Below are 25,365 nucleotides of genomic sequence, written 5' to 3'. Positions count from 1 at the left end.
GGGCAGAGGAATCATCACCAGGAGGGACACAACACAGGTGGACAGACGCTGAGGCAGCTTGGCTGGCTGACAGTCCATCCTTCCCAGTCCCTGGCTAGTGAAGGCTGCCCCAGGAGTTGGGAGAGGGCAGGCGGAGCCCATTTGCTGGGCTCTCACACTCACCGTATTGCTGCAGCTTCTCTGTGTACTCGGGGTCCGTGCTGTTGCGTTGCTTCCTGCCCAAAGGAGACGAGAGGAGGTGTTCAGTAACCATCCCTTTCCTGATGGGGCAAAGACATTCACTGCCAGCTTCCAAATCCCAGCACAGGCAGTCTGCCAGAGAGCTTCCCCTCCAGCAGCCTCCCTCTGCCCGAGGTGCGATGGGAGAAGATGGCCTAGTTGTGCTGAGAGAGGATGGCAGGAGCCTGGTCAGAGCCCCAGCTGGTGCTGGGGAAGCAGAGATGCACAGTCCTCCCACAGGACCTGTGCTCTGGTACCCACGTGTGACAGGTCCAGTCCTTCGCTCTCAGACTGGAGCTGCCAGAGCTCTACCCACAGTCAAGGGGGAAAGCCTGGGGGCAGACATGAGCAATCCCCAAACCCAGCTCTGACCCTCCCCCCCTCCTTGCAAAGCCAGTACCTGAAGCAGACGATAGCAATGATCACCACAACGATGACGAATAGCAGCCCCGCAGTGGCTGAACCCACAATCAGAGGCAGCTCCTGGAAAGTCTTGCTGGTGGAGCCTATTGGAAGGAGAGGCAGGAGTTGAAGTCACGCTGGGGAAGGAGCATGCGTAGGAGGGCTTGGGGACAGAGGCAGCCCAGTCCTGGTACCTACCATCCTCTGCAGTTGTCTGAAACTCCGTAGGGAGGCTGTAGCGGCCATATCCAGCCACCGTGCGTGCCCGGACCTGCACCATATACCGAGCATTGGCCTTCAGCCCGTCCAGCCGCACAGAGTTCTTCTGGCTGGTGACTGTGTTGGCGATGCCATCGCTCTGGCCTTGCTATAGGGGAGACATGTGGGTGTCACCTCTGTGAAGTGATCACCCCTTTGCTGCCCCTCCATCCCCTGGGCACTATGTCTCAGGGACCCTTTTTGCTGGAAGGGTTAGAGGAGGGGAAGGCTGCTCTGCCTCCTGCTTTACCTTCTCCGAGTACTTGATTTCATAGTCAAGAATGATGCCATTGGGTCTCTCCGGGGGGGTCCACGACAGCGTCATGCTGTTCCCAGTGCTGCTGTGCAGGTGCATTGTAGGCACGGCAGACGGGGCTAGAAAAGAGAGCAGGGGAGGAATGAGCTATCTGTGAGCCAGGCTCCCCTCTCCACCATACTGCATCAGCTTGGGGGACTCTCTGCCTGGGACCTCCTTGGATAACCCCAGTGGAAAGGGATGGAAAAGCTTTGAGACTGGCCTCCCACAAATCTCCGTAGGGACATCCGATCTCACTGTCTTGCAGCCAAGGTGATAAGGGACCAAGAGGACCCTTGGAAATACCATCAAGGTAAGACTTTGCCCCATGCCTAGCTGCAAACCGGTCCAGGGAAAGGCCCTGCCAGCCCAAGCCAGGGCTCCCTCCCCTCCTCCACTCACCAGGAGCTCCACGCTCCACCCCACCGACGAGACCCGTGAAATCAGATCAGAGCGCAGCGGCTGGAGATTACCAGCATGCTGGAGCCGGGCCAGAGCGGGAGGAAGGAGGGAACGGCAGAGCACTCGGCTGGCTGTGAAGGTTTGGGCTGGTGCTGAGCCTTTCCAGGCCCACAGGGGAGAAATCTCACTTCCTTCCTCCTCCCTTTGCAGCAGGCACATCTCTGGGGTAGGTCTAGGAGATCCAGAGCTCTCCGGAGCATCTGCCAACCCTGCCCTTCTCTGCTCGCACGCGTTCTGATCTCATCTCCTCCAGGGACACGCGTTAAACGGAGAGGAGAATTTACCCAGGGGATTAGATGCAGGCACAGAGAGCCAGTAACACAGCAGCACAAAGGACTGCAGCCTCCAAGGCTGTCAGCAAGAAATCCCCACTCTGCTTTGTGGCGGAGAGCCAGCCCCTGGTCTCCGGCAGTTCCACTGACCTGCCTGGTTGGTGGTGATGTTGACAGAGGCAAAATGAGGAGGGTAAGGGCTCTTGTTGGAGATGCCATTCACGGCCTGGATTTCGAAGGTGTACTGGGTGTGGGCCATCAGGTTGCTGATGTAGATGCGACGCTCAGTGAGGCCGAGCTGGCGTGGCACGAACTCCACGTTGTCGTCGCAGCGGGTGCACAGGCGCCGCTCCACGCTGCACTTCTTGCAGATGACATTGTAGAGCAGGTCGTCCCGCCCGCCCGTGTCCTGCGGCTCGCTCCACTCCAGCACCAGCGACGTCTCGTTCACATTGGAGATGACGCTGCGGGGGGCAGAGGGGACACCTGCGGGGAGAACGTGGGAGTCAGGGATGGTGTTCCCCCATGCCTGACTCAACTCCAGCGTGGACACAGCACACTCCCCTCCACCCCGGGCACAGACCCCTGCTGCCTCTACACCTCCCCTCCTCGCCCAGTGCAGGACTCACTGGTGCAGGCGCTGTCTGCAGGGTCCGTGTCTGCCCGGAAAAAGCCGTTTCGACACGTGCAAACCGTTGCTGCTCCAGATGTGGTTCGGCTGTTGGGAGGGCAGGGAGAGCAGGGACCTTCCCCCTGCTTAGACTTGAAGGTTCCTGGGCCACATGCTGGAGGAATTAAAAACAAACCCCAGTTACTAAGTGCACCCAGAAAACATCCACTGTTCCCCCCAGGGCTGGGCAGGCCCCTTCCTCACTCCTTGCCAAATCTCTAATCAGTGGCTTGAGGACCACAGGCCACTTTTCTGCTGCCGTCAGCCATGTCCAGGGATACGGTGCCCCAGGTTGGGCAGGGCAGGAGAGAGCGTGCTGTCGGCACAGGATACAGGCACCCGCTAGCGCAGGCACAGCTCTGCCCAGGAGATGCTGTGCTGCGGTGTCAGACCTGGGGCAGCTGGAGATGGGGAGAGCTGGTCGCCAGCAGCTGGATGGGGATCAGGCCCCCATTTTGTTTCTTCATTGCACTTCCCAAGGGCTTTGCCATACATTAACTCCACCTTCCCCTGCTGGTTTCCACACCCAGCACCCTCCATTGGGTCAGTGATCCATTCCCCAGGGAAATAAAGCTGGGACGATCCCTCAAGCCCTGCCCACAGCAGCCCCCGTGAGAGGCCTCTGCAGCCCCAAACATGGCCACTCAGCCCCAAACCCTCTGCCTTGGGCTCTTCAGCCACTTCTCAGCCCCGGGGTGGTGGCACCTCCTGAGGCCGGCTCAAGTGGAACGCCGAGCGAGATTAGCCAAGGACCTGCAGGAATGTTTTAAAGAGTGCTTCAGCATCGCTGCCACCTCCCACTCCGGCTTCCGATCAGGGTCCTTCAAGGAGCCACAAGTCCTGGGATCCGGCCCGGCTGGCACTGCGGGGCGTTTAGTCGTAATGAGGGGCACGTGAAAGGATTAACAGCACTTGAGCCAAGGGGCAGCGCAGCCTCAGGAACCCGACCCACACCTCGAAATAGCCTGATTTATCTCAGTGCTGGCCCAAGGAAGCGGGTCCCATGCTCTGCATTTGCAGCTGGCCAAAGCGGTAAGAGACCTGTCTGTGCTGGCTCTGCTTCAGCTTCAACCCATTTGCCATGGCCAGGGCAGCATCAGCACTGACGACCCCGGAGGAAGGTGCATCCTCCTTCTCTGTTGGGATTAGGGCAGCTCCCGAGGGTGCATAACCCTCCCGGCAGCCCTGTCCCACCTCCCACGCCTGTCACACATCATCCCGTAAACAGGAGGAGGTTTCCCAGTGCTTCAAGCGGAAGTTTCCTGCTATGAGGAATCTCCCGACACCCTCTCCACGGAAGTTTTCCGGCTGGTTGCAGCCCCACGCGTGGGGCGTGGAGTGCTGCTGAGTCACTCGCTGACGGGCTGGCCCCGCAGGGACCCACACACAGCTCCGGGGTGCCGTCCTGGCTTCCCGGTTTGCCCAGGCACCAGCAGCTCCAGAGAAGCCACCATCCATCATGGTGCTGCCAGGCAAGGGGACGCACAAGCAGCCCCGTCACCGGGGGAAGGCACACCACTGCCAAGGGGGAACTGTGGACCGCATGCCCGGATGGGCGGCAGAAGCTGCTTCCCGCTCCCAGGGCACGAGCCTTCTGGCAAGGAGACTCCTCCTTGGTCAGAACAGGACCAGCCACATGGCTCAACTCGCTCCAGCTCCTTGACCTGAGTTCACCCAGCCTCTGGGCCTTCCCTTTGGAAAGGAAAGCTTAGCCCATCCCGACTGCGCAGGCTGGAGGGCAGAGGAGCGTGCAGACTTGCTCCTCTGCGGGCGATGGAAGCCCCCAGCCAGCAGGTCCAGGGCTCTTGTCCCCCCAGTCCGGGCCACCCTTGCCACCACAAAATGCAAAGCTGTGGACAGCAGATGCCCAGAGGTAGCGGAGCAGCCTCGGCACAGGCTGACCCACCCCAGCTGGAGTCCCGGGCGGTTCAAACTGGGTGGATGCAGATCCACACATAAGGAACCAGATTGCTGAGGAATGAGAGATGACTGAAACCTCTTGGACAGGAACGCTCTGGGCTCAGAAAGCTGCCAAACATGCTTTGGTTATGGACAGGAGCCCAGATCCATCAGGGACAAAACCCCCAGAAATAACAGGCTTGTTGGGGGAGAGCAAAGCTGGAGCAACCAGGGCTCATGCGAAGCCAACAGCCCAAGCGTGGCATGGCAGCTGGGGACAGCGAGGTGCTCTGCAAAGGATGCAGGAGGGATGATGGCGCTTGGCCTCCTGCGCACGCAGCACCAGCTGGTGCCTGGGGAGTTATGGGCACAGAGGGGACAATGTCTCCCATGCTCCCAGACATAGAAGGAAGGGATGGGCAGAGCCATCCCTGGGCAGCTGCCTGTCACCCACAGCAGTGCCCAGCGCAGGCACAAGGGATGAAGGTAATTTCTCCACACCCTCATGCCACCCCGGCAGGAGAGGAATGAGCCACATCCCAGCCCTGTTAAGCAGGGAAGAGCGGGAGAGGGACCAGGGCCCAGATGCACTCCAGTGTTTAAGTTTCCAACCCCGTTTAATAAATCAGAGCATAAAGACCTCGGTGGCAGCGTGACAGCTCTCAGCCGCCACATTTGAAGGCTGTAACTGAGCTGAAAGCTGATCCCAGGTCCCTGGTGGATAAGCCGCTGTGTCATCTCTTCTCTGCAAGAAACTGCCTGTACAACAACCACTGTCTTGGCCGGCACGCCGGGGAACGAGCCCGGGAGCTCCGGAGCGGGAACGTGACTCTATCCAGCCGGGGCCAGGGAGCCAGGCTCCCCTCTCCCCACCAAGAGGTTTGCATAAGCACTTTTCCTGCTCAAGTGTCCTCAAATAAAATAACAACCCTGAACCTCTGCACACAGATCGCATCTCCTGGTGCCGGGCCGCGGTCACCTCTGGGGAGAACATGACAGTCGCTGACAGCCACAGGATAACAGGTCAGGGAACCGAAGCGGAGCTCCCTGGTCTGAAGAAGAACCGCTGGTTTGATGGGAGAGAGACGCAGCCCAGCCTGGCAGCAGGGATCAGCTGCGGAGGGGATTTACGGGAGGGAGTGGGGCAGTAAGGCAGCCCTGGGGCTGCTTCAAAACTGCCCCTGCACCCTCTAAGGGGCATTGCACACCCGGCATGGCATGGCATGGCACCCACCGCCGGCTGGCCGGCTGCTTCTGGCAGCCCCTCTGGGGTTTTCATCAGTTGCCCACCTCCAGGACCTGATCCTGCCTCGCAGAGCTGCAGCATGGGGCTGGGGGAAGAGGAGGGCACTCTTCCCAAATACAAACCCCACCCCAGTGAATAAAGTCCAAGGGAGGGAGCTGTAAAAACACCGAAATAAAACCCTCCTGGCAGCAGCAGAGAGCAGTGACTCATACCCCAGGCAGCCTCCATTACTGCATGGGATGCAGGCAAACAGCAACGAACCCCCCTGTGCATCCTCAAAACTTTGGGGTCCCCTCCCCTGGGAAAAGGAGGGAGGGAAGGATAGCCCACAGCACATCAGGGAATACCAGCCCTGAACTACCCTGTTTCAGGTCTCTACTGCTTTCCCATCCATGTGACGCTAGTCCAGCCTGGGCAGCGTCGTTCCAGCTATTTCTCTCCCTGTAGGACTGAAGCAGAATGCCTTGCTTGAGCCTAGATAAATTAAACTGATCACATCCCTTTGTCCAGCAACCCTGTAATTTCTTTAAAGGCAGCATTCGAGTTTGCCTGGGACAATCTGTGCTTTATGAACCTGCACGGCTTGCTCCCTTCCCGCTTTCGTAAGCGGCTGCAGATGGATTAGAGCTGTGGAAGCAACAGCCTGGCTACAGCCAAGGCGGTAACTCTCTTTTTAAGTCACTCTTAAAAGGCACTTAGATTTCTTTTTTCTTTAAAAAAAAATCACCCTTTGGGTGGAAATATTTCACACTAGCAGTCCAAAAGTGAATGGACTAAATTTGAAGGGGAGAGAAGGGAAAAAGCCCTCGGGGGTTTGAACAGTGGCATCCAAGGAACAGGCGAGAAACCAATTTTTAAAAAAAAAAAAAAGGGGGGGGGGGAATTTTCAGTAAGCAAAGCTGCCTCTTGGGCCACAGCGGGTCACAAGCAGGATGGTAGGGGCAGATTTCCTCGACCGCTTTACAAGTAACCCATTGTGGAGCTGCCTGGCTGTAAACCGGCAGCTCTCCCCTGCCCGCGCTGCTGAGCTGCCTTTGATCTGGAAGCGCGGGCAATTAATAGCAGGCAGTTTCACTTCCTGGGTTTCATGCAGCAAGCCCGTGTTGCAATGCAAAGCTGCAAACAGTTGGCAAGTGCAATGCTTGCTTGGCATATTTTTTTCATTTTTTTTTTTTTAATTCGGTGTGATGTTTCCATTAGTCACTGATCGCAAAGGAAATTTATTTTCGCCAAAATCCAGATTTTGGCCCCAGCCTGACCTGATGTTGCCTAAGGACTGTGCTCAAATATACAGTGCCTGGTGAGAGCAGAAAAGGGACATCAAAAAGGGCAAGAAATGGGTCTGAGGAGAGTGCGGCATCAAGCTGCACTGTCTCTCCAGGTGCTTTTATGGTTTGAGTGCCCATCGACTGCACCACACAGCCTCAGTCCCCCTCCCGAGTGGGGTGTAGTCTCTGGGGGCACCATCGCCCCTCTCCAGGACCCACCCCATGGGCATTGAGGGCCATGCGAGGAGGGGGGGTCACTGCCAGCCCTGCCACGGATGCCAGCCAGACCCCAAACCTTTCTGTCTTTGGGTGAAGCCGGCAACACAAGGGGTGCAAACCCCGGTGAATCCGGCGCGGGGAGCACACGCCCAGGAGCGTTTTTGGGGAGGTGCCGCACGTCGAGCTGCTCTGCGCTGGCAGCCCCGTGCCGCTCGAAGGAAACTCCCACCGCCTGCCTGTGCAATGCGGGGAGCGCCTTGACACCAAACCCCCCGAATTATTCGGGTCTTTGCAAACCAAACAGAGGAGGGATGGGGCAGGGGGCTGCAGGGCTCAGGGTGCAAGGGGGTGAAAGAGCCTTCGTGTCCCTCCCCGGCCAACAGCTCCTCCTCCTCCTGCAAGAGCTGCTGCTGCAGCTCTGCATGGCGGGGAGCGTGTGGGAAGCGGCACAACCCCCAGAAGGGCCGTGTGCTAATTAAATAAAGATAATGAGGCTGAGAATGAGATGCCAAATCAATGCTGTGGCAACTCAGGACGAGAGCGCCAGATACCAGCCTGGCGTATCGCATTACAAAGCATGCCAAAGAAACTGCCTTCAGCCGGGTGGGATGAGCCCTCGGCTCCCGAGGGACCGGGATACAAGCTGCATTGTAACAGGTCTGAATGCGAGGTCTAATCCTGGCTCTGGATGGAGATAAAGAGGAGGAGGAGGAGGAGGAGGAGGAGGAGGAGATCTTCAAAGGCCACTGAAAGTCTGGGGAAAGGGAGAGATTTACAACAGGGCTTATCCCATCTAAGCAGTAACTGGGTATTGTTATTTATTAAAATGCCATCTGGCACTCCGGAGCGCTCCTCGCCTGTGCGGTGAAGCCTCGGTGGGCTCCCCGGGGTGGGAATGCCGAAACCCTAGCTCCACGGGGCCGCATCTGCACCTCTCCCCACGCCACGGGGGCAGAGAGCCTTCTCGGTGGTGCTGGGCTGCCGAAATGGAGTAAGGGAATATCCAGCCGAGAGCAGAAAAGGGAGCTGAGGCTCCAGCTTCTCCCAGCCCTTCTTCAGCTGTTTCCACTTAAAACACACGATCGTATGGCAGAAAAATCTGATCGTACAAGCGCAGCACAACTTTCCCAGAGAAACGTGAGGACACCGCCGCTTTTGCCCAGCGAGAGGGCAGGCTGCCGGATGGAGACGTGCCCGTGGCTCAGCGCGGCTTCCCCGCACGCTGGGGAAGAAGCCGAGGCTTTGGAGGGGAGAAAACCAAAGGCTCTGTGAGAGCTGCTGTGAGGGCGTCTGCCTGGCTGGGGGGATGTGGAGAGGGAACCTCTTCCCAGGCTGCAGTGATGCCCTGAGCCCGACCCAAGGAGCCAAGCTCCTGCCTCAGGATGCCCCGCTTGTGGGCGCAGCGGGGTGCTGGCTTGAAACAGTGTCACTTTGTACTCAAACCTCACTGGGAAAGAGTAAACACCCCATACGGACTAAGATCTCTCAGCCCAAGCAAGAAGGAAACGAGGTCCCCAGCTCCCTTGGAGCGGGGACCCCAATGTACACTTTTAAGCATGGGCTTGCACCACTGAGCAAGGTGCTCAGTGATGGATGTTGCTGTCTGTCTGCCCCAGGAGCAGCCAGATCAGCTGCTCGCTGATCAAAGGGACCAGGGCACAAGCAACCTGCCCCCAAAGTCAGGGCTGTGCTGGTACTGACGGTGCTGGAAGCTCTGATCCCCCAGCACAGCCATGGCCCTGTAGAGGCTGAGCAATCCCCGACCAGCCACAGTGGCACGGCTGACAGCTACACTGCTCCCAAAGCCAGCAGAGAGGCCGGCCTGGCCTGAGCCCCACGTCATGGGCTGTCCCAAATCGCATGGCCCCTGCCAAGAGCAAAGGGCCAGCGCCAAGCATCCCGTCATCGACAAGCATGAGGCATCCAGCGCTGGGGGCCCAGCCGGCATCCCACTCCCTGCGCGATGCCTCCAGCCAAGGGGAGCTGAGACCTTTCTGCCCTAAACCCAAACAAACCCAGGGTAGGGTCCTACGTGCCAGAGACAGCTCCCAAGGACAAAATCACCCCAAGGAAAAGCAACATCTGTCCAGGCAGACTTTTCCTTATCAACACACCCAACCTGGGGTGAAACAGCAACACCAAAGCTGTCGTGGGAGAGCACAGCAGCAGCAGAACCCACAAGGGGCTATCTGGCCACCCAGGGCCGCTCTCCATCCCCAAAAATCTTCATGTGCAAGATGCTCTTCCCTCCCTTCCAAGCAGGGATGGGGAGCTCTGGCTCCCCTGCCTTCGTGCCGCTCCCCACCCTCCCCACTGCAAGCCCTCAGTGCTGGCAGGGGGAGCACGCATCCGCATGGCTTCTCCCGCAGCCAGCGCAGCGGGGCCCTGCTCACCACTGGGGCTTCCGAGTGCCTCCACACAAGCAGGATGAAATCACGCTTGTCAGGAACAATTGCTTGCCCCAGCCACGAGCACCGCAGGAGGGAGAGAGAGGAGACACTGGACACAGCAGCAAGGGTGAGAGGGAGGTTTTGGTAATGCTCAGGGGTTTAAATGTGCCGGATCCCTGCTGAGGACCGTGCCTTGAGCCATGGCTCCTGGTGAGGAGATGCATGCCACAAAGGATGCTAGCCGGCGTGACACAGCAGGCATCATGCCAGTCTGGACCACGAAGGCTTTCAGGCTTCCAGATGCTGAGTCAAACTGCAGACCAGTCCTCTGAGATACCACCCCGCTTCCTCCTCGGGGGGCTTGCCCAGCTCCCAAGCCTCCGAAAACAGACCAAGCTCAACACAAAACCACCTCCTCTGCATCAACGTGTCCACAGGGACAAGAGCCACGGTCACTCTGCCATGCACATACCTTGGCACTGGGTATCCTTCATGGTCGGCTCATATCCAGCAGCGCACGTACATGCTCCCACGGGTACCATCCACTCACCATCGCCGTTGCAGTATAGCTTCAGGGGTACAGACACCTCCACTGCATTAGGGATGCAGGTGCCTGGCGCGATGACCAGAGAAGTGGGCTCAGCCCCCGTTAAAGTCTCCGGGAAGACAGCAAAGCCAGCAATGGTGTTGGAACATTTCTTGTAAAAAGCCCGGACGGAGATGAGGGACATGCAGGCTCCCAGGTCCTGGAAGGCCAGGTAAAAGCCATTCTTGGAAAGCGGGCCAAAGCTGCGCACCTTGGTGTTCACACGGCCAGACTCCAACTTGGAGAAGCTCTCGTCTGGGGCAATTGTATCCACTTTGATATAGGGGTTCTCCATCCAGAAAGGGCTGTTTGCAGAGGCAGAATCTGTATCCGACTCATAATAGAAGAGGTTGAAGGTCTCTTTGCAGGAGCCAGGGATGTTGGGGATGCTGTTGCAGTCCCGCACAGTAAACTTCAGCTCCACGTAGACGCGCTGGACGTCCTGGCGCTGGATGAACTTGGTGCGAAGCCAGTTGTTCTGGTTGGCCTCCCGCACGTTGCACACCTGGTATGTGCGGATGGGGTTCATGGCCTCGTCGTAACCGCTGACTTCTTCCCACTGCGAGTGAGAGGGGAGCAGGTTAGATCCCCAGCCAGGGAGATCGGTGCCATGGTCACATCGCAAACGGCACGGGGTGGGGGGGGACCAGACAACAGCCAACAGGGAAGAGAAGCAGCTGCACCTTCACCCCTCCCAACCCTCCTGGTCATCAAAGTGACTAAGAGCAACCTAGGCCAGAGACCATGGTGCTCCTGCTCTGCTGGCATGGAGTCCAGAGGAGATGGTTTCAGGAGGCGAGAGGATGAGCACGGGAGGGAAGGGGGAAGATGCAGCCAGCTCTGTGAAGGTGCTGGCGAGCAGCCCCGATTCCTGTGGGGCTGGGGCCAGCTGTACCCTTTGGAGGTCAGGACCGGGGCTGGCTCCAGACTTACCCCTGTCTCCGGATGAGTCGTCCATGCCAACTCAGAGGTCACCCATTTCGTGTCCATCAGGGTCTCTGGAGGGAGAGGGAGGAGAGAAAGAAGTAATTGGAGATGAAGGCCAAGATTAGAGGAAAAAAAAAAAAAAAAAACAAAACACAGGAGGAGTGGGGGAGAGGAGAGCCGAGCCTGACATTTCTGTGGAAAACAGCAACTTGGGGGGTGAGATGTGGTGGGAGGAGGGGGGAGTGGTGCAGACAGACTCCAGATTTCTCTTCTCCCGTCAGGAGAACAGGAAGAGCGAGGCGTCCCCAGGGAGCCGAGCCGGAGCAGGGAAGCAGCAGGATGAGGAGCCAGCCAGGTGGCAAGGGGGGGGGGGGGACGGGCTGCCACCCCTGGCCACCGGTGTGGCCAGCCATGCCCCCCGGCCAGTGAGGAGGGGTGCCAGAGGAGGGAGACTGGGCGCCCTCCCCCTCCGCTTTGGCAGGGCGCGTATTTACTGTGGCTGGGGTTGAAAGGGCCCGTTCCCATGACAGGGCGGTGCGGGCCAGGCAGGTTTATCCAGAGGAGGAGGGACTGGCAGGCTGCTCTCCCAGAGACGCCCCACATCACTCATTTTACAAGAGGGGAGAAGAATTTGACCGTCTGGCCAACATTCCTGGAGCAGACTACAAGACAAACCACCCCGGCAGCATTCCCCAAACAGCCCCAGCCCCAGCCTTGGGGGAGCGAGACGCTTGTCTGGGAAGAGCTGCAATTGCAGGCAGCTGTCCCTAATCCCGGGCAGAGCCGCGCAGCTCCGCACAAGCACCACGCGTGAAAAACAGGAGTGAAATACAAGGACAGAGAAAAACGACATGCTCCAGGGCCAGTGCCAACGGCCCTTCTGTGGGCTGGTGGCTCTGAGGCCCCCACTCCAGGCTGTTTGGAGGGGAGCAGACACCTCTGGGATCCTCTGGCCCCTCTCCTGCCAATGGGGGGTTTGGGGCAAGGGGGGATGCAAATGCCAGAGCTGGGCAGCAGCCCCCTGCAGACCCCGGGATACTCAGAGGGGCTCTGATGCCGGCCCCAGGACCAGCTCCAAAATGACTCCCTGCTGAGGGCATCCCCCCTCCCCAGCTGCAGGCACAGCCCCATCCCAGACCCCGCACAGCTCGTCAAAGGGCTGTCCATCCATCCAGCCATCCATTCCTCAGCCCACCCAGTCCTGAGACGCAGGGCAGGGAGCCATGGGTCTCTGGCCCCCAGAGCCGGCATCGGGCTGGGAGCCGCTTGCTCTCAACGGCCGGGGCACAGGACATGCCGGGGCAGCTCAGCTGTGCCAGGCACCACGGCTCAGCCCCAGAAGCAAGAGGCAGCCTCAACTTCTTTCCTTCCACCCCAGGAAAACCACAGGCTGACCCAGCCAGGGAGGAAGTGCGGAGGAGGAAGGAAATGTTCACGAGTGGCAGGGTTTCAGATGAAGCCCGGCTGGAAGTAAACACCTTCTTCCCGTGTCCCACCCCGGGGAGACCCGCCAGCAGCTCCTGAGCCAGCACCCACGGATGGGCCACAAGCATAGGCTGAGTGCCAGTGCAGCACAGGTAAACAAGCACATTTGGGGACACGTGGGCTGTCTGACCTGCCTCATTGTTTGCCAGGATCCCAGCCCAGCTGACCAGCCTGCCTCTTGCCCGGGATGTTTGCATGGAGCAAACACAAAAGCAGTCCCATCATGGGCTGGTGGCACTGGCAGCACACATGGCACTGGGGACAGAGCGAAGAAAACCCCTCACGATGCCAGGTCCCCAACTGGAGGAGGGTCACGGGGACAGCATCTACTACAAGAAGGACAAACTGACACCAGCTCTTGTTCGCAGACAAGAGGAGTGCAGAGGTGGTTACTGGGCAGTAGTTATTTGCCATTTCTCAAAAACACCAACTAAGAGGCACCCAGCAAAAACAAAGGGAGAGAAGGAAGGAGCCCTCCACCAAGGGGGGAATCATGACGAGGATGCCAGGAGGGATGGGGCACAGGATAGGGCTAGGCACCCACGGGGCAGCCTCTGTTTGGTCCCAAAGCACTGCCTGCCCAGGGAATGCAGCAAAACCCCATCCCTTTCCCCTCCCCCACAGCATCGGCTACTGACCACCAGCAGGGGCTGGAGCGCAGCTCCACATGGCCATGAGGCTTCCCCAAGACTGCCATGCTCCCCAGACCCCCGCAGCAGGGTGGCTCCTGGGGAAGGCAGCCGGTGCCGGACCATGGGGGAGCAGGTTGTGGAGTGGGGCCACCCGCACCTCTCCAAGGGACAGGCCCTGCGCCGGCTGCCCTAATAAGGGCACAGTGATGCCGGCGAGGGCCCAGGCACGCCGCGCTGGCGGCGCAGCAGAGCCAAGCGTGCGCTCGGTGCTGACAGTGCACCGGGCTGCCAAGTCCCAACACAGAGACCCGGTGTGGGTCCGGCCAGCGACGGGCCCCACTCCCGGCGCAGGCAGTGGGGTGGGTGCTTCTGCAGGAGGGCTGGACACAGTGGGAGGAGCGGGAAAGGGGTGCCCTGCGTGCTCAGGGCCGGTGCGGATGAGAGGCTGCGGTGGTGAGTCAGGCTGGGAGACGGGGATCTGGGTGGCAGGGTGTGCCTGTGAACGAGGTGGCACGAGGATCCTGTGGCCAGCCATGGCAGAGCCTGGCCAGACCTGACCATGCAGGCATCCCTCCTCCTGGGGCAGGAGGGGAGCTTTGCTCCCCAAACCTGCCCAGAGTGTGCGGGAACTCCCCCGCACCCCAGCAGCCTCCATTCAGGCAGCCCTTGCCATGTCCAGCCCCAGGACAGGGCACACGGGCAGCTGTCCCCTCCAGCAGTGCCCTTCCCCACCAGTACCGGCCTGGGGCAGGGACACGGCTCGGACAGGAGGCTCACTGCCTGCATCCTAATTTGGCAGCATCTGACATCTGACCAACAGAGGAGGGAAAAATCTGACAGAGCGAAGCCGGCCACTGGCTCAAGAGCCACATAAACCACACAGAGAGAGCGGGGAGGGGAAATAATAAAAATAAAATCACTGAGCAACTCAGCTAAAGGAAACAGGCTGAGCGCAGGGGTTTCCTGCAGTCACGGGAGCGAGCGGGGCCAGCTGGGGTCAGCAGGGCTCCCCAGCCCCTTGCAGCCCACCATGGTGAAGGTCGTGGGCAGACGGCGCTGCGGGCTGCTGCGCTGCATGGTCCTGGGGCCGGCGGCCACATGCTGAGCTGAGCCAGCCGCAGACGAGATGCAGAAACCACCTCTCTGCCCTTAAAACTGCCGCAGAGATCTTGTGGCGGCCTGGCACTGAACCTGCCTTCTTTCTCCAAACACTGGGGCACACTAAGTGTTGCCCCCCCATGAAAGGGCATGTGCTAGCGTCCAGGGCTGAGATGAGCAAGAACCAGGTTTCAGTGGTTCTAGAGTCACCAGCTGCTCTCTCCCTCTGGCACATGGTGCCAGAGGTGGGCTCAGAGGCAGCACCAGTGGTTTCCTGTCTCAGTTTGGGTTTGCAGGTGCTTTGGAGGGACGTGAACAGCGTCAGGGCTGGCCGAGCAGTGAGTCAAAGCCACCTCAATCCAGCGCGCCACAGTGAGAGCCTAGTCCCATTAGTCAACGGGAAATTGGCTCCCAATTTTGCCAGCTTGGGGAAGTCACCCTAAGGCTTGCTTTATCACTGTCTGCAGCGCTGGGGAGTTGTCCTCTCCTTACCTTTAGCTGGGCAAAGGCAAGGGATGCAGCTGGAGCTTCGCTAAGCTCAGCGAATGCAGCAGGGCACGGTCAAACCCACATAAAAGCAGGAGTTCCATGGCAGAGTGGGATCCCGGGGCAGAGAAAGAGCCTCACTCCTTGGATGGGGCTGTGAGCATCGTTCGGCTACCTCCTCCCTGCCCTGACACCCCAAGCTGCAAAGAATGGGGGTTCCCTGCCAGCACGTCTGCAGAGTCCCCAGCAGTTTGCTGGGTGTTTGAAGACCTGGCGAGGACCCATCTGGAGCCGGGGACCTCTTCCTCCCCGTGCAGGGGCTCAGGAATGCGGTGTACACAGTCTGAGGCCAGCGAAAACGTTTGAACTCCCCCCTCTAAGAGGCCCAGAGAGCCCGTCTCGCGCTGCTGAACGGCAGACCCGCACGGCAGTGATGGCTGAGCCAGAAAGTGGGGGGAGAAATCAAAATTCTTTCAAGATGAAGCCACTGGGGAAGACTCAATCGTCTTCACCAACCGGCTCCGATTTGAACGCTCTTGCCTTTGAACATGGGGACTGCCGGCTTTTATCAGGATGCGCTGGCAAGGTAGGACGCCAGCTCCTCGCCCCGATGGGGAGAAGGCAACACGCTCAAGTCCAGAGCATCCTGAAAGAAGGCAAGGGAGGAAAGTTAGTAAAGACGCCCACGCAGCCTCACCGCAAACAGAGGAACCTGTTCTGCAACGTGCCCATGCTCTCCGGGAGCTAGGCACACCATGGCACTGTGTCTGCAAGAACCCGGCATGGGGTGAGTGGCCCAGTCTGGCCATACGGCCGGACTGGGCCACTCACCCCATGCCGGGCTCCTGCAGAGAGCATCAATGGCTGAGCCATTTGCCCCAGGACACGGCTTGGCTTCCACCGTGGTGGCTGCTCACGGTGGTGCCGGATGCCTCCCCCCCTTGCCACTGTGCTGTGCCGTGCTCCTCTGTAAGGAAAGGCAGCTTGTTTAGGGATGCACTTTCAATCTTGGTGACTGCCTGCTAGTCAAAAAGCCACCAAAAGGGGCATCTCCCCGCATATTTTAATTTCCTCCTCGGTTTTGAAGATAATTACGGCAGGAGCGAGCGGCCTTGCATGCTCCCCATTCAAGCACCTATCGGTACAATTAATCCCAGCACCGTTCTGAGCAGCGGCACAAAGGGCCTTTGGTGTAAGGTCCTTTATCTGGGAACAAAGAGCTGCCTGTGGGAGAGAACCTGAGGTTGCACTTTTCCCGCTGACGAGCGTTTCGCGTACACAAAAGCCGAGCCACACAGAGCGCCCTGCGCGCGCGCCAGGTCTGGGAGACCCTGCGACGTGTTTTCCCGGAGCGTGCCGCCCACCCGGATCCCTCCTCCTCTTCCTCCGGGAGGGTCCTTCCCCCTCTCACTCCAGCTAAACCCCATGGCTGTCCTCCTGCCAGGCAGGGAATGGCCTCACTCTGAGGCCAGAGGACTCGCACAAGCTGCCTGCGAGGGGAAAGCACTCCCGTCCTGCTCAGCCTAAGGCAGAGCTCGGTGGATGGGGCACCCCATGGATGGCAGCTTCGGAGCCATTGTGCTAGGAGTTTTGGCAATTAGCCGAAAACTCAGCCCCTCGTGCCCGAGCTGCACCGTGGGGAGGGGAGACTCTTGCTGATGCAGCTGAGAGGCAGGAGAACAGTGAGGAAGACTGCAGCCAGGCAGGGAGGGAGGCAGGGCACCCACGGGGCTGGCAGCACCCAGGGTAGACTGGGGGTACCCACCGCAGAGGTGCCAAGCATGGGGTTTGGGAACCTGGCAAAGGTGCTGGCAGATGCTGTCTGCCAGCTCCCTCTGCAGGGACGGGGCTGGCAGCACTGCCGGCATGCCGCACAGCCCACGCACGCCCTGGCCTCCCCGGGGAATCCCGGCTCTCCCGGGGACCCCTCCTGCACACCCAGCTGCCCGAGTGTCCAGTGCACGGCTGGGGGGGGCTGTGCTGCGTCCCACCCTCACTCTCCCCGGCTGTCGGGCTGGGCAGGCCAGGCAGTGCGGTTCAGCCCAAGGGAAGGGCTGGAGCTCTCCCTATCGCCACCCACGCTGGGAACCCGTCCCTACGCCGAGCAGGGCGCCTGCTGCTCCCCAGCACCGAGGGGGGAGACGCAGGGCTGCCGTGGGAGCCAGCCCCCCACCCTGTCCCTCTCTGGGGGGACTCAGACCACCCATGCCCACCAACGCACACTTGCCCCAGGTCCAAGGCGAGCCAATGACTTGCCAATGAACCGGGAACAAAGGGAAGAGAGGAGGGGGGGAAAAAAAAAAAAAAAAAAATGGGGCCTGTATCACAGCTGTGGCCCTTCGTGCCAAGGGCGTTTGGCCCATCATCAAAGGGGATCGGATTTGCTGAGGCAAATGATGACACATCCACTTCAAGCGGGGCAGGTTCTGCCTGCTGCTGGAGGCGAGCCACCGGAGTGAAGAAGTACTGTGGGCACTTAATAATAGACTCATTATTTCTGCATTATGGCAGGGCCTAGAGGCCCCAACTGAGATTAAGGCCCCTTTGTACACACCACACACGCACGCACAAGGGCAGGCAGTCCCTGCCCCAGAGCCCGGCCAAGGATGGGCACTACCACTGGTCCCAGCGCTACCACTGGTCCCAGCACCACCGGCCTCACAGTAAGCTTTCAGCAGAGGCCAAGATGCCAATTCCAAGGATGCATCCTCTATTTCCCAATCCCACACCTGCACCAGGGTATAATAACCTTGCGTGTGGAGATGGCCCTGTGACTCTGAGCCACCGACCAGCTGCATCTCCCTCAGTCCCCTCATCCGACCCCAGTGCCCTGCACCTTCTGGATGGGCAGATACAGCTCCTGGATGACCAGGAGCTGTGTGGCACACAGGATGGAAGGGGACGGGAGCGCTCCCTCTCTCCAGCCCTGCCCCGTCGCCCACCCGCCGGTCGCTAACTGGCTGAAGAGGGTTTTCCGGCCGCGTGCTCCTCGCCAGGAGCTGTTTCCTGACGGCTGCGAGACAGACTGAAGCATGTGAGAGAGGACAGGTGCCAGCTCTGTGAAAAGCAGATCAAGTGGCAGCACCCGGGATGCAGGGAGGGACGGGCGCTCGCTTCCTCCCGGTCATGCACCAGCTCAAGCCGGGGAGGGCAGATTTCTGCCATTTTGGGAGCAGGGCTGCGCCATGCCAAGCTGGCACCCACGCTGCATCCTCCTCCAATGCACGGTACTCCGAGCTCAGGGCTTCTGCAGGACGGCAGGCTCCTGCCCTGCAATTGCACGCCAAGGACACGTGCAGCCCACTGCCCGAGCCCTGCCAGGTCCCACAGAAAGGCCGTACTGACGCCGGGAGAGGACACGAGCCAGCTGCCCGAGTCCAGCCCTGCACTGCAATTACTGTTCTATTAATACCGTGGGGATTTCGGATGTCAGAGTCCGGTTTGCCACGCCAGGGTCAGCTCAGCCCAGCCAGGGAAGAGCTGCCATCCCTGCCCACGAGGCAGATGCGCCCTGGTACTCGCTGCTTTGGCTCATCCAGGAGGGGGAAAAAACACTTCTGCTCTGCCAAGCTGCGGGCGAGGGGAATGGACAGACCTCACGGACAGCCCCCCAGCCCTGCCTGCTGCCAGACACACTGCCGGCCATAAAACAATTGCTGCCCACTAGGGACGAGCATGTCCCTGCCCAGCGCAGGGGAAGGGACTGCCTGCTGCTTCTCCCTGCCATGGGGACAGTGTGACCAGCCCTGCTGGGTGGGCAGGAGAGATTTATAGGTCGCTGTCCCCAGGAGGAAGGGCCATGCAGCCACCCTCTGCTGCCACAGAAATAACTCATCCGATCGGAAGACGCCAGACCTGTTCGAGCCGCGAATGCCATCAACCGGGAACGTAGGCAGTAAATCGGCCCGCAAAGCCACCTTCGTTTCCAGGCTCTACAATGGCTCTGCCGCCTTCCTCCGTGGCCCCATTGCCCTGTGGCTGTGGCTTCACAGGGCAGGTGTCCCCATGGGGCCATCAGGCCGAGCCGGGCTGGTATGGACGGATGGAGAGCCCCAAAGTCCCTGGGGGAAGGAAGGGAACACAGTCGGTGCTGCAGGCCTGCCTCCTCAGGGCAGCCATTTGCGGCAGGCTGAGATCCAAAGGGCCCCTTTCCCCCCTCCAGCTCCATTTTTTTTTTTCCAGGTTGTACTTTTGGAAAGAGCCCAGGGAAGGAGTAATGATATTTAAAAAAAAAGAAAAAGAAAAAGAAAAAACACAACCAAAAAACCCACCCCCTCCCCAAAAAAGGTTACTCGCTGCACATCCAAAGGTTCGCCCCACAGACAGGGCGGCTCGGCTGCCAAGCTCCATCCCATCCCGGCAGAGTGGAGCGGGACTTTCTGCCAAGATCTCCCTCCTCTCTCCTGCCTGGGGCAGTTACCCAAATCTCTGCGCTGCTCTCCGCTCGCTTCCTCGGCTCTCCTCGAGCACCGAGCCCATCTGGAACTGCTTAAACCCAAATATCCACACCCCCCCCCTCCTCTTTCCTTGCCTCCCCCACCCCCAAAGTCAGATTCTTCCAGAGTTAAAACAAGCACAGAGTCAGGAGGGGGTGCCGGGCCGGGCTGACTCGCTCCTTCATTTCAGTTTAATTTCTGGGGAACTAGAATAAATCTGTTCCTGGCGATCGTTCAAGCCCTGCACATTTTTCTCATTAATAAAAAAAGGCCTTGGATCGCACGCCGCGTGTGCGTGCGCGCCCGTCGAGCCTCCCCCCCCCTCCCCTTCCCCACGGGGTCCCTCCTGCGCCCCAGCCCTCGCCGGGCAGGCGGCTCAGCACCCCAAGGGACAAGCGGGACTGGCCTGGCGGGGGGTGGGGGGGTGGAGAGTCTGGTGTCCCCCTCCCCGGAATGGGTTTCGGCAGCCCTGCAGGACAGCCACACCTCAGAGTGGAACAGGGAGGCCCAATTCCCCCCTGCAGCTGCCAGCGGGGAGGAAAGCCCTGGGAGAGGGCTCCCCTGGGAGGGGGGGCGTCCCTGTTGCCACACACACTACCCCCCCTCCCGGCATGGCAGCCCCCGTGGGGCCCCCTGGAGCATTCCTGGGGAGGGGGCCGGGAAACAGGTGTTTGTCAACAGTTCCTGCCACATGCGTGAGAAACACCAGGCCCCGGCAGCGCAGAGCTTAGCGACGGGGCAAAAATAAAATAAAAAAGACCCCCAACAGCAATTCCACCCCCCTCCCTCATCCCCAGGCCGGGACCCCCAGCCGGCACGCGCTGGCACGCGTGCAGAGAGCGGCCACGGGGCCGGCACTCGGCCCTGCCGCCACGCTCCTGCCTCTTCCCAAGATGGCTCCCTTCCCTCTTCAGAGGGGCGGCCATGCGAAGCCAGCTCTGGGCTCGCTCCCTCCTGCCTCGGGGAGCACCGGAGGGCTCGGCTGCGCTGAGGGGAAAGCAGGCACCAGGGGAGGGCTGCAGCTCCTCTGGAAATGGCGGCCGGGAGGGAAGGGGGACATGGCCCTACTCCTGAGCTCGGCCCCACAAGGACTTGATGGCCCCACAAGGCCTTAACAGCCATGCCGAGGGCAGGTGATGCCGAAGCCCCAGCACAGGGGGACAAGGCCTCGCCAAGAGCAGCGGGGCTGGCCCTCTGTGGGCAGGCCACCCACCCGCCCTACAAAATGGCTCCCATTGGGTTCCCCACAGGGTCTGCATAGGGCTTGGCTCCATGCCCTGCCACCAGCCCCGCCCCAGCCAGAGTGCAGGACTCATTTTTGAGCAACAACAACAACAACAACAAAACCAAACAAAAAAAAAACCAAAACACAAATTCAAATAGGACTCTTCCAGCCAGGTGGGAGCACCACTGCCAAGGCTTGCCTGGCCTTCAAGATGGCAGCCTGTCCCTGGGGGGCTCCAGGCCATGCCTGGCTCCCTGGCCATTGGAGGGGCACCTCCATCCCCACCGTCCCCCACACACTTCACTTGGGAACACGCCTGTTCCAGAAGCGACACCAACTTGGTTAATGGCTTCAACCCCAGGGAAGCGCAGGGCGATGGGAGCCATCAGCTCTACCATGGCCTATGGGGACAGTCCCCCTTTCCCAGGGGTCTCCTCCAGGGGAGGCTGGCACCCACCTCACCGCCCCTGCCAGCCAGGAACAGGGATCCCGACCCCGGGGCCGCCCTAGCACCCTTCCCCCAGCGCTGCTCCCAGGCGGAGACGCTTAATCCCGACAAACCAGTTTGACTCAGCACAACAGGAACAGCTACAATTTTAAAAACATGCAAGTCTGTGATTCAGATTGCTCGGGCTGTTTTAATTAAACGCCAAGCTCCCCTGCTCCAGTGGCAGCAGCGAACGGCTCACGGAAAGAAAATGCAACAAACTGGTTTCCCCAAATATCTCTCGCAGTAAGTCATCACAACAAAACAAGGAGTTTCGGTTCATTCCTTAAAAACCAGAGGCCGCTATTCCCAACCGTGAGGGCCAGGCGGGCACAGCCCCGCAGCCGCAGCCGAGCCATACGCCAGGGAGAAACGCGGGGCTGCAAACGGATCCCGGTGCTGCGAGTTTTCCCTCTCCCCGGCTCTCCGCATGCTCCACTTGACACAAAGGGAAAGCCCTTCTCCTCCCCGCCTCGGGAGCACGGACGGGGCAGGCTTCCTCAAATGGAGTTTTTAAGGGAGGAACGGGAGATTTAATGAATCCAGCAAGCACCGCGGAGAGCCCCACAACCCGCTTTCCCTCACAGCCCTACCCCAAGCATCAATAAAACAGCAGGGCTAACTTCCCTCCATCGCCCCGCCGAGAAACATGCCATTTCAGTGAAAAGTAATTAAACGGAAAGCAAATCTCCCTGCCAAGAAAATACCTGGCAGTTCCAGTACAGGGGTCAATTAAGCGGGGGTTTGACGATGCAGAGAGGAGCGTGGTCAGCCTGCGTAACGCCCGGCGGGGGTCTGGGAGCTGCGAATGGGCAGAGCCCAGATGAGGAGAATCCCCCCCTAAGAAATCCTCCTGTTTCGGGGGAATTTGGGTATTTCACTAGAGCCTGAGTCAGCTCAGGGCTACACAGAGCAACGCGGCGCCTCTGCAGAGGGGTTCATGGGGGAGCATGTGGGAAACCCCAACTTTAAACGGAGTCCTGTACCCAGAGAGGTTGCTCAGGGCAGGAGCTGCCTGGGAGAGCGGGTCCCAGTCACAGCTCCCCCAAAACCCCAGGGCAATATGGGCAAATCAAGCCAGCGGCCGTCCATGCTCCCTCAGGCCAAGGCGTTTTGAAGCCTGGGGTTTTATCCCCGGACGGTCAGCAAGGGCCTCGAATGCAGCACGTTCCCCACGCCGTCTGCTCCCCACAGGGCCTCTGCTCCCACAGCCCCACCGGGACAAACTCCTCAGCTCCAAACCCTGCGCGGAGAAAGGATCCGCTCTTGCCCCTGGATAGAGCATTCCTTCTGCAGCCGGCCTGGGGACTGCTGAACCGGAGAAGAAAAACACACTGTGACTTCAAACAGACCCAGCGCACTTACAGGATCTGGAGAGAAACCATTTTCTCCTCGGCAGCACAAAGCCCTCACTGAGCTGCTGCCGAGCGCGGCTTTTCCCCTCCACCCCCGTGGGGCCTTGTAAAGAAACCCAACTCCCCGCCATACCCCCGGGAACGGGCAGCGCCGTCCAGCCCCGAAGTCCCCTGCACTCCCAGCCAGGCACCATCCACAAGCCCAGCCTGTCGTCCCCTCGGAGGGGACAGCAAGGTGGCTGGGTACAGGGACGGCTCACTACCGTTGTCGTCTGCAGGACGTGCGCGCAGATTTATGGCCACGCCAGATTTATGATCGGCACTAAAACACCCGAACGAATGTGCATGCTGGATTTACAGTAACCACACGAACGTGCCGGTCCCCATCAGGAAGCGGCATCGTGAGCGGCCAGAAATGCCCAGCGCAGCAGAAGCGCGGGAGCTCGCTGACCCCGACGCGAGCCTCGGCTTCCTAACACTGGGCAAGGCAGAAACCTCTCCCAGCCCAGCTGCAACTTTCCCTCCAGCTTGGACGAGAGCAAAGGAAAAAAGAAAATAAATAAAAAGAAAATCCCAAGGGAATCGGGGCCAGCCCCAAAAATGCTGGGTGGCTGCCAGCCAGCCCCGCAGCGGTCCCGTGGGGCTGGCACCCAGCCGGGCCCTGACCTCCTCGGGCAGCGCATTTGGCCCCTGAGCCTTCTGCACATTTGGGAAGCTGAGAAAACCCAGCGACTCCTCAGCGGCAGACGTTTATTTTCTCTCCATCCGGCTCTTCGCGCTGCTCCATCCCCGGGCAGTGGCGGGAGAGAGACCGGGGCTCCCTCTCTCCCTGGGGACAGTCCCCAGGGCGATGCTCAGCGGTGCTGCCAGCCCCCACGCCGGCTTTCCTTCCCGGTTCCCAAACCGCTGATGGGAAACGGGTTGCGAGGGGCTGCCCGCAGGTGTGGGGGCCCCGCCAACAAGCCCTCCCTGCCCACAACTTCATCCTCCTGCACCCCTCTAGGGCTCCCCAGGGCTCGGCAGTCCCCGGCAGTCCCCATCCCGAGTGGGCTGGGTGCAGGCAGGCTTCTTTTCCCTTCCCCGCCTGCCGTGGGGCTCCGGCTCAGCCCGGAGCTCATGGACCCGAGCAGGCCCACGCTTCCTACCGCGTACAAAGGCGACTGATTTTTTAAATTTTTGTTTCCTCTTTAAAGGAAAAGAAAAACCCAATAAAAAAATCGCAGGGAGAATGGGTGAAAAGAAACAGGGGCAACGAGCAACCCCCCCCAAACTTTCCACAAAGCCCAAAGCCAGAGGAAACGCGTCTCCCCCGCCCCAAAACAGGGCTCCTGCCGACGGTCACCCCCGGTGCCGCAGCCCAAACCCCGCACCGCGGGGCGACGGTAGAGGAAGCCCGAGCACAAAAAAACTGCCTCCGAGCACACAAAAGCCCTCCCCCCCCCCGGCCGGGCGGCGGCACCGACAGCTCCTCTCCGCCGGGGGTTTCTCCCTTTCCCTCCCTCCCCAGCCCCCTCCCGCCGCTCCGGCAGCGGGTTCGGTTACCGGACACCGGAGCGTCGCCGCCCCCGGCCGGAGCCCCGCACACTTTGTGCCCAGACAAAAACCCGCCCGGACGCCCCGCACCCCGTCCCTTCTCCTCCTCCCCGGTGCGACCCGCCTCGGGAACCCCCGGTCCCCCAGCGGGGCCAAAAGCCGCTTTTCTCGCTCAAAACCGGTGTGTGTGTGGGGGGGTGGGGCGACGCCGCTGCCCCGCGGAGCGGGATTCACCCTCCGAAGGGGAAACAATTAACCCTCCTCCTTTCATCCCCAACTCCACCGGAGCGCGGCGGGGTTGCCCTCCTCCCCGCGTTCTCTCCCCCGCCCGCGGGGGCGGGCGAGCCGCGCAGCCCCGCTCGGGGATGGATGCGACACGCGTGGCCACTCGCCCCGGCGGTCCCACGCCGGAGCCTCGAGGGTTAAGGCAGCAGGCGCGGCGAGCCTTGCCGGGGAAGGGACGGAGCCGGACACAGCACACGGACACTCCTCCGGCGGCCCCACCAGTTCTGGCACGCCGCGAGCTTCCACCGAAAGAAATATTAATTTTCCAGCCCTCTCGGTCGTGGCGAAAAGCCTCGGAACGTGAACCGAGTATCCAACGAGGCGCCGCTCCCTGCCAGCGGCCGCGCCTCGGCCGCGCCGGGCTCGGTTCCACGGGGCGTTGACTCTGAAACCTACTGAGGGCGGCTAAGCGCTGGCAGCGGGGCTGGGGCGCGCTGCGGCGGCGAGCTCCCCGCGGGGACAACCGGGCGTCCGCGGCACGACGAGTCGAACCGAACCGAGGCGGCTGCAGACACCGCCGAGGCCCGGGGACACCCCGGAAAGTGCGTGTGTGTGCGCGGTCGCACGGGCCCCGGTGCGGCGGGAGGGCACACCCGCCCGCCCGGTACTCACCCTCCAGAGCGCGGCGGCCGCCGGGGAGCAGCAGAAGCAGTAGAAGGGGGAGCAGCGGCGGCGGCGGCGGGGGGGCCCCCGGACGGGCCGCGGCCATGGCGGGGGGCGGTGCGGGCGGCCCCGCCGGGCAGTCCCGAGCTCGGCGCCACGCGCGGCTCCTCTCGCCGCCGCGCCACGCTCGCGCTCTGGCGCCGCCGCCGCCGCTGCCGCCGCTGAGCCGCGCGGGGCGGAGCCGGCCCGCCAATCAGCCCGCCCCTGGCAACACGGCGCCCCTGGCGACGGCGAGCGCGGCGCCCATTGGGCGGTGGCGGGACGGGGGGCGGAGCCTCCGCGGAAAGATGAATTGGAGGGGGCGGGCACTGCCCGGCGCGCCCCCGGTGGCCCCGCCCCCCGGCGCGGGAGGTGCAGGGCGGGGAGCGCGCCCCACCCAGCGGCCGCCCGCGGAACTGGGCTCTTAAAGGGGCCGCGCCCCCGGCCTGCCCCGCAGCCCCAGGCCCGCCCTGCCCTGCCCTGCCCCCCACCGAGTGCGGGTGAGTCCGTGAGCCTGTTAGTGTGTTTGTTGACAGGCACATGGTCCCTTCTGTACCCCACCACTGGCAGATGGATGTGCCACCCCAC

At 60.9% G+C, this 25,365-nt stretch overlaps 1 protein-coding gene across 1 annotated transcript in view; it reads right to left on the bottom strand.

Annotated features, from left to right (window-relative positions):
- Positions 1–24,844, bottom strand: part of EPHB3 (EPH receptor B3) — a gene marked incomplete at its 5' end in the record, with an annotated part of 28,220 nt that extends 3,376 nt beyond the window's left edge. Inside the window, 9 exons of the mRNA XM_082487056.1 lie at positions 163–260; positions 620–725; positions 820–988; positions 1,130–1,254; positions 2,059–2,394; positions 2,538–2,693; positions 10,073–10,745; positions 11,120–11,184; positions 24,748–24,844. Coding sequence (XP_082343182.1) covers positions 163–260; positions 620–725; positions 820–988; positions 1,130–1,254; positions 2,059–2,394; positions 2,538–2,693; positions 10,073–10,745; positions 11,120–11,184; positions 24,748–24,844 — 1,825 coding nt within the window. The remainder of the gene's footprint in view (positions 1–162; positions 261–619; positions 726–819; positions 989–1,129; positions 1,255–2,058; positions 2,395–2,537; positions 2,694–10,072; positions 10,746–11,119; positions 11,185–24,747) is intronic.
- Between the last annotated feature and the right edge of the window lie 521 nt (positions 24,845–25,365).

The sequence above is a fragment of the Vanellus vanellus genome (genome assembly GCF_965231255.1).
Source record: "Vanellus vanellus genome assembly, chromosome: 8".
Taxonomy (NCBI): Eukaryota; Metazoa; Chordata; class Aves; order Charadriiformes; family Charadriidae; genus Vanellus; species Vanellus vanellus.
This window is presented reverse-complemented; position numbering and strand designations above follow the sequence as displayed.